The following is a 9,004-nucleotide window of genomic DNA, read 5'->3' as shown; positions in this document are numbered from 1 at the left end:
GATTTTGACACATTTAGCAAAGGTCACATTGATGTCCTTCCTGACAGAATTGGTATCTCCTCTATAGCTTGACTTGCAACACTACATGCATCATAGGTAGCAATGGTTGTCCACCGAAGTGAGGTGAGAGGTCTACCCAAAAGCTGACGAGGAGAGGTTAACACCAAGCAAAGGTACAGTAGAGGGACTGGCGTGAATGCAGTTCTTGCAATATCAAGAGTCAATACTACTACCACACAAAGAATGACATATCAATAATATATTGTACAAGCTTATACAGCAACACATGTTGGTTTGCAACATTGTACAGTTTAAAACTAAAGTGCACAGCCTCAATCTGAGGTGACAAAACAGTACTATCAATATAATAAAGGCAACACAATTACAGACACAATTTATTTCCTCTTACTTCATGTCCTCATGATAATACATCGAATCAATACTCCGTTTATATATTTTAATGAAATTAAAACCACATTGCACTTCTTTTTATCTTCAAGTATTTTAGAGACAGCAAAACAATATTGCTTTACAAACAAAAGCTGGCCACTTAGGCAAAGTTAAAACCAAAACTTCAGTAGGGTTATAAATAGACAGGCCTTAGCCACACAACTCTTACCAACACTTCCAGATGTTGGGGGGAAAAAGGATAAACTTCAGTTTCCATGCCAGAGTCACCTCTAATGTTAAGGAATGACGCAACACAGGATTTCTGCAAGAGCCCATGGTTTCTAAAAAGGCTATGAGGCTCCATGTGGGCTGTTTCAAGCAGATGTAGCCTTATTTCATTTTTTTTCTGCGATTTCAAAAGCCATTGCATACAAGGATGGAATCCAGCACTGGGAGAAACCTCTGATAAGGCCGTTTGTTACTTAGACACCATCCCTGTCATTCAGACCACAGTCACATTTAATCTAGGCCTCGTCTGGCAGACCTGTACATCATGAAATCTTTAGCCTCTTAATTAATCTGTGAGGTTTCATGCTATTTCTTTAGTAAGAATTTCAGCCAACTTTTATTTTCAATGTAGTTTTGGACTGCTCATAGAAGAAATGGTTATGAGATAAGCATTTATTGAACATGACTTTTTTTTTGGATACGCTTTTTTACCACAGAACACAGAAACCATCCAAATACAACCTTATTTCAGTCTTGGTTAGCACTGTATATTGATTGTGCGTCTGCTTAGTTAGGCCAAGTGGGAAACATAAATAGGAATAATAGCATCCTATTGTTGTACTGTAATTGATCTTACTAAGTGGTTTTAAGAGCTGCAGTACTCTTGAGGTTTTTCAGTAATCAACCCTGGAGATGTACAATCCATATGACATGGAGAAATGAGGTATTGGTACCTCTTAAGAATGTAGTATATGGGGTTGTATTTTAAAATTAAACAGTAATAAATATTTGAGGCACCTCCATCAAAAGAAAAAAAAAATCCTAGTTAATTTTCAGCTTCTGTCCTTGCAGTTTTATAACCCATATAAAATAAAAATCTATAGTTTACAAAATAGGAATTTTTTAATATATATATTTCCTTTTGTAAAACTATACCTATTTAAATACATTTGAAATGTTGCTATAGGTAAATTAGAAATTCTGTTCTAATACTACGAAAAAGCCAAAATACTTTCACTTTTAAACATACAGCTTGTATACTCTGCTTCTCACCATCCCCTCCCACTTTCCCCAATTTGATTTTGTCATCAGGCAAATTTGGCATCATTCAGTCAGATTGCTTTAAATTTAAAGTAGATACTGTGTTAAAATTTGGGATAAAATTTGAAGCATCTTCTGTTCTTCCTTATTTGCTTCAATGCAGCTTTTTGTGCAGTTAATTATAAAGGAGGTATTTTAAAACTCAGGAAAGGACTTTCGAGGAGCCATGTTTCTCGATTTTAAACTGTACTCTACTCCAACGCCACAATATAGAAATAGATTTACTTTGGAACAAACTACAAATACATTCGCACAGTTTGTGACAACTTAATTGTCTACTTAGAGGTCCAGGAACAGACTTTCACACCTGATTATTACAAATCTTGTCCCAGGCGTTCTATTTCATCAATCAGGAAATCAATGTCTTGGTGAGTTGCTGCAGGGTTTGAGATGACCATGCGGAAGAAGTTCACTTTGTCTCCCAGAGGCTGATAGCTCACCATGGTCGTGCCATACTCCATCATCCTGGCTTTTATCACTGGTGCCACCTGCGGTGTAAAAAAAGCAGGGGATGATTATTATTATTATCATGATCATTATCATTATTTCCATCATCATTATTATTATAACAAAACACAGAGTATGTTTTCTTTTTTTTTTTTTTTAAAGATGAAGAGTTACAAGAAGCAGTTAAACCAAAATTACATCCAATATTGATTAAAATGTTAACCTCCATTAAGGATTGTATGTCTCATTGAAAAGACATTGCGTTTATCCTGTTTCTTTGTCCTGCTCTTGAAATCACTGGGAAATTTTCCCCCCACTTTCTCAATATTGCTGACAGGCACATAGTAGGTGTTTTTTTGTACTGCTCAAAACATATTGTTACAATTGTTTTCCACCTTCTTTTCATATGCTGGAGTCCCATGGTATTGAGCTTTTGTTGCACTTGCTGGGTTTAGCGATTGCAGTTCACAGTGACTTCATTTACAGTATCACAGTATCACAGTATGTTTAGGATTGGAAGGGACCTCAAAAGATCATCTAGTCCAATCCTCCTGCTGGAGCAGGAACACCTAGGTGAGGTCGCACAGGAACATGTCCAGGCGGGTTTTGAATGTCTTCAGAGAAGGAGACTCCACAACTTCCCTGGGCAGCCTGTTCCAGTGCTCTGTCACCCTTACTGAGAAGAAGTTTCTTCTCAAATTTAAGTGGAACCTCTTGTGTTCCAGCTTGATCCCATTACCCCTTGTCCTATCATTGTTAGCCACCGAGAAGAGCCTGGCTCCATCCTCATGGAGCAAATAAGTCCCCTAGAGACGAGGCAAACCCAGGCAATACTGAACTTGGAGACCAGAGTAAGGTTGTGCCAACCTAACCTGCAGTAAAATGACCATGCAGGTGTCGTTTGCCAGAATATTGTGACGTGACCTTGCCATGTGCCCCAGGAGATAATACTGGGAATTGTGGGCCTCCAAGGATTTCACTGTTGACTACATGATGTCCTGGAGGATGCTGCTTACCTTCATAAGGCGGCTCATTCTTTCTTCATTGTCTTCCATACTGCGCAAGCTGGGAGGTATATACCAGAAGCAGACGTTTGTGTGCTGAGGCTAAACACAGAATAATAATGGTTTACACTGTAAGAAAAGCTCATAACATCTCAATTGTAATTAAGTTCATGCCTTCCCCCCCTCTCATACATCATATTGTGACAGCAGTCAATGGTTTTCATTATTGTGGTACACTGAGAGTCACCATCATTATTAATGCAGAAAAGATAATTTTAGGCCATTTATTCCCGGGGTGTCAGATGCAGAAACACACCATCCAGCCGTGAAAATATATTTATGCCCTACTGAGAGGCATCTAGATTTTGTAGGTGCTGACCCCTCAAGAGGCTGAAGGGATTGTGTAGCTAAGGCAAGAGTCTATTACAGATAATTTAGAGGTGAGGACCATGTCATTCACTTTTATGACAAGATGGAATACAGAATCTGGTTCTGTAAACAGGAGTGTATGAGACAGTCTAAGATTTTCTTACATTTAATGAAATTCATTACTTCTCAGTTTGAATTAGCTAGCTGCTGTATTAATATGCATGCACCACAGCATCTTATAATAGCTAGTTTAACTTAAATGGGAGCACCAAGTAGAAAGGCGTAGAATAAGAACAGTTGACATTTTGTGCATTTTCGCAATCTCCCAACAGTTGCTTGCCTTGCTATGCTCCTCTTTGCTGGATGCTAAACCTGTAAGTTGCAGCAACTCCTACTGCTGCCAGTTCCTCTATTCATCATCAGACCCAGTGGACCAAATTCAGTGGTGATATGTGAGGTGCGGGAAACAAATCACAGAGTAGCATGTGTGTATGAGCCTGTGATGTCTGAAGAAACACGTATCCTTGTGCAGAGCGCTCAAGGATGCACTAAGTGATCACTACCGGGGAGCAACATTCTGAGAGACAAAACCTTCCAGGGCAAAACTATCACAAGTAGGAGGAACAAAGCTAAAATGAGAGTGGGTTTTTATTTTATTTTATTTTTTTCTCTTTTACAGGCAAACCACCAGTCAACATGCTGTTTGGTTTGACCTGTTGGTAGCATATCAATAGGTGACTAAGGCAACTGCTGTTGACCAACTGGGAAAAAGAAGTTGCAATACATACCTTTCCATCAAACACCATTTCATAGCCTTCTCTGTTCTTTATTTTATTGTATAGGTATTCTGCAAGTTCCAAGCACTTATCAATTTGTGCTTCAAACCCTGTAGTTCCCTTTAGAGACAATGGGAGAAAAAAAAAGTTACGTGACAATCTGTTCTGTGAACCGAAACAGCAAAAGGACCATGCAGCACTTGCCAAAGCACCAGCAAACGTCACCACTCAGAAGTCTCTGAGGGACAGATGAAGGATCTGATTCTGTGAGATGAAGGACACTTTGCTAAGCACAGCTCATTTGTCTCAAGCTCTTGCCACTGACTCCCCTATAGCCACCTCTTCATAAAAAGAACCAGGTCCTAGCTTGTTTCTCAGCAAAATATTGCTCATGCCTCCAAGGAAGGGTGCCCTTGTTGGTAGATTTTGCAGATGCTGAGCATGGTTTCAGATGGCCTGGGCTGGCACAGAGGAGGGTCTCTAGAAGCTCTTAAGTTCCAGACATGGGGAGTCTCCTGCTGTTTTCAGAAGAGGGAGTTTAATCTTTCAGAGGTGATATGTTGGGGGGTTTCTCCAAAAATAATTTTTCTTTTTTAGTTAAACACAGAAAGGACAGATACATTTTTAGAGTCCAGCCTGATGCCTGTGAAAATGCACATTTTGATTAGATACTGCCTTGCCTCTGTAACATTTCTCTCTTCTAATTGACGCCATATTAGCTCAGAAGCTGTGTTTTTAAGAGATGCATCAAATCCTGCTTTTTCTTCTCTGGCAGAAGTCATAATCCTCTCTTTGTGACATCACAATTGTTCTTGCAATCACCAGCTGTGATACCACAAACAAAGGATCCAGCTTTATGCGGGAGGAAAGGGAATAAACAGCTGGAATAGATAAACTGTTTAAGAAATACACATCCTATTTTGTAATGTTAATATTAAAAGTGGAGTGTGAGAAGAGAAAAAGCAGCACAAGACATATTGAAAAAAATGGGGTTTAGAAGGAGAAATGTCTCTGAGTAATGGATGCACGTCCCTGCTAAATCTGTTCTGGCAGCGCAGAACTGACTTAAAAGCCCCTGTCATTATCCCTCTCTGTATAGAGATTTCAAAACAGGGTAGAGCTAGCACAGCCCTGGGAGAAAGGCTCGGAGCTGAAGAGACACATGTGGCTAAAACCGCCTGCCACGCTGGAGACCCCAGTGAGCACAACAGCTACTGCGACAACAGAAACCTGCATCCTCCTTTACAGACTCCCACACCTTCAGCTACATTTGGTGTCTGTCTCCGAATTGTTTTCAGAGTTTTAATGAAGCACATGAGGATCTTTAAGGCTTTCTGGAAAGGAAAACAGTGATGTTATCTCCTCTGAACAAACCTGAGGCAACTTGAAATAGTAGATTGGATAAATATACGGAATAACTTATTTAACAACATCCTACAAATACAGATGAATTAATCATTAGAGCTGGTGTTTTCAGATTTCCCAGAGAACAGATTTTGATGAGTTTTCCTCTACTCCTTCAAAAGATGACTTTGTATCTACTGCATGCAATGAAAGTAGGTATTCCAGACTTGATTTGCCATGTTTAATTTCTGAATGTCATTAAAACATCTTATTTCCAGAAATCTTCATAATAACATTCTTGGGTATATGATTTATGCTGTTAAGACTCCTACAGTTACACAAAGCAAATGCTATGCAAAGCCATGGAGTTCAAGTTTCAAAATCATGTGTGCTGCTTTGAAGCTAAATTGTTAAAAGTATAAAAAACCAGAAAATAATAATGTTCTTTCTTTCATGTTATATGGGAAATTCATGTCAGATATTCTCTAAAATGATGATTACAGAATAAAACCCTGTATCTGGTGTGCATTATTTTAATGGAAACAAATATACTGCAGGCAGTCCTACCTTTGCCCTCCACATCAGCCATAGCTTGAAGACATCAACATGTCGTCCACATTGCAAAGCCTTGTCTCCTGTGTCATAAGACAGGTCATAGTGCTTGTCTTGTTGAAAGAGGTAGGAAGCATGCATTTGATTGCAACTCTGCATCAATCCCTTATAGAAACAAAGACACAAAAAAGTAATGTTGGCACAGATGTGACTACTATTTTGAGGGATGCTTTGAGGCAAAAATGACAAATACCCAAACTCAGTGGAATAGGTGCAAAAGGAAGACAAAATCAGACTTAGTTGCTCAGTGGACTAAGCTTTTCATATCCCATTCAGTGCCCAGGACACCTTGGTACCTGACCCAGCAATGTGTAATCCACTCAAAGAGCCAACACATTTTTTTTTAAAAAAAGCTGGACAATGTGTTTCCTAGCATCATTATGCAGAAACTCATTTTTGGATCTCACTTGTTATTCTTTATTCTGGTTCCCCTTTCTCCCTTCCTTGGAAGGTTGTTTTTTTCTGGCTGAGTCAGACCAAGCCAATTTGATGACTAATCTAAGTAGTATCATCACACCATTTTTCTAATTGCTTTGGTCTCTACGATTCTGATTTTCATTGTTTTCTTTCTTTGTAGGCACAGTTCTTTCTGCAAAGCCCTCAGCTGCAGATTGGATGCTTAAGTGGTATAGAAAGCTTTGAACAGATAGAAGAGCATATGGCCTTTAAACAGCCAGCCAGAGCTATTTCTGGATTGCAAGATAGCATTTTGAGAGACAGCTTTGTGGGAGGGCCAGAGGCCAACAAGGTGAAGAAACCTGGCTCATGAAAGCACAGGGTTTCCTTTTTAACTTTTGAAGTGAAATGCAAAGAGTCATGTTCTGGCTCTAGTTAAGTCGTCAACCAAGTTTAAGGTATACCTTAGGGCTGTTGCCTAAAACTGCAATTTCCAATCCAAGAAGAATCAAAACTTGGCTGTTTATCATCAAGTCTAATCTTTATGTGTAACTCAAAACTGAGATAGTAAAATGAGAGGGAAAAAAAATTGGCTTTCTCTTAATCTGAGCCATCTGTTCTCACGAGAGGTCAAGGATGGTACTGACTTCAACCAGGCAAGATTTGTCTCGGGGAACTGACCCAGAGGCCAAATAAAAGCCAGCTTCTCTCTTCCTAAGTGCAATCACTTTGTATACAATCTGTTGTACAGCTGTTAGCAAAACAGCAACCAGCTTTTTGATAGCTGTTCCAGTAAGTAGTGGTTGTATAGCAGCTGTCCCAGTAACTGGTGGTTATATGAAAATTGCAGGCTTGAAGGGTAATTCAAATTCTAGTACTAAATGGAATGTCTACTTTTTATTTCAAGTGAACTTAGCCTTCCCTTTTTATTTCCATGTGCCCCAAAGTGGATATATGGATCAGAGCTGGGCTGAAATTTCTATCATAAAAGTCTAGGAAGTGTAATGATGCCGAGATTCTGTACCAAATGTCAAGCTGCATGTATAGCATACTACTCATCCTAAGAGGACTAGAGTTTGCCTACATTTTATGCTATGCAGAAACTAGTGGGGCTACACAGCTATGCACCCACAACTGAACTATGGACATTTTGAATAGAAAGCCACAGAACTCTGTAGAAATGTTGCCATTAATTGGATCTACCATTTCTGCTAGACAGCTGCTTTAATTCCTTTTGCAGTCACAGCCTGAGCACGTAACTAGAGGTCTACTTCTCAGTTTCTTTTATAATCCTCATCACACTAGCAAATACTAGCTATGACAAAGCTGTGAAGAAAATATTCATGATTTTCAGAAGCAAAATGTCAGAAAAGATTGGAAACTTGAGTATATTGGGACATACCTCTTCCCTTACAAGCAGGGCTGAACACTGCAGTGGGACGCCCATCATCTTGTGAGGGTTCCAGGTCACTGAATTGGCCCTGGGACACAAAACCACATGAAACTCAGACATTGTACTACAGTGGTGAAACCATGGAGATATTTAGTAATAAGAAGAATAATAATGAACATGTAGTGATGCGCTCATTCTTCTGAGCAAGCAAAGCTGAAAATAATCATGGCAGATATTAGGAAAGTAATGCCTTCATAAGGGACTTAATCCACTGTAGATGGTTTTTGGATTACAATTCTGGCAACTTACCACAGGATGACTGCTTTAGCCACCACACTTTATCAGTATTAAACTTTCTGGGGAGTCATCTATACTTCATAAACAGAGGGCAAACTTCCTAAAAACACCTGCCTGACTGATGAACTTTCTGAAGTCGCACAGCTGACTAAAGATGCAGATAAGAAGTTGGCAAAACAACATTTCCCTCCCACTGATTCCACTTTTAGTAAGATTTTGGCAAGTAACTCCCATAGGCAATTTTGAAAATTCATTCAAATACTTCTGGGCACCTCTAAGTCTCTCAGTAACTTGGAAAACCTGGCCACAAGTAATTTTTTTCATTGCTTTGCTGATGGTAAATGTACATAGTTCCTTGATTTTTGCTTTGCTATGGTAATTCACACAACCAAAGCACTGGGTCCAAAACTACCATAGCAATAAACACAGAACTGATCCATCCTTCCACTTATCCTTATCCTGCCTTCCTTCTGGACACATTCATTGCAAAAGTAACTGTCAGCCCGATCTTGTGAACAAACAGGTTCCTGTCACAATACAGCTTAGAGAAGAGAGATTTGGGACTGCAGAAAGGGTTGAATGGAAGATTGTCCAGTTGCTTATTATTTTAATTTTGTGTTATGCTTGACTGGATATTTGTTAATGAC

The 9,004-nt window shown here is 39.3% G+C and overlaps 1 protein-coding gene across 1 annotated transcript in view; it reads right to left on the bottom strand.

Moving 5' to 3' along the window:
• Positions 1-2,033: 2,033 nt before the first annotated feature.
• GAD2 (glutamate decarboxylase 2) overlaps positions 2,034-9,004 on the bottom strand; it is a gene marked incomplete at both ends in the record, with an annotated part of 38,894 nt that continues 31,923 nt past the window's right edge. The window contains 5 exons of the mRNA XM_082045579.1: positions 2,034-2,207; positions 3,183-3,272; positions 4,328-4,435; positions 6,227-6,376; positions 8,070-8,148. Coding sequence (XP_081901705.1) covers positions 2,034-2,207; positions 3,183-3,272; positions 4,328-4,435; positions 6,227-6,376; positions 8,070-8,148 — 601 coding nt within the window. The remainder of the gene's footprint in view (positions 2,208-3,182; positions 3,273-4,327; positions 4,436-6,226; positions 6,377-8,069; positions 8,149-9,004) is intronic.

The sequence above is a fragment of the Streptopelia decaocto genome (genome assembly GCF_964273445.1).
Source record: "Streptopelia decaocto genome assembly, chromosome: 2".
Classification (NCBI taxonomy): Eukaryota; Metazoa; Chordata; class Aves; order Columbiformes; family Columbidae; genus Streptopelia; species Streptopelia decaocto.
This window is presented reverse-complemented; position numbering and strand designations above follow the sequence as displayed.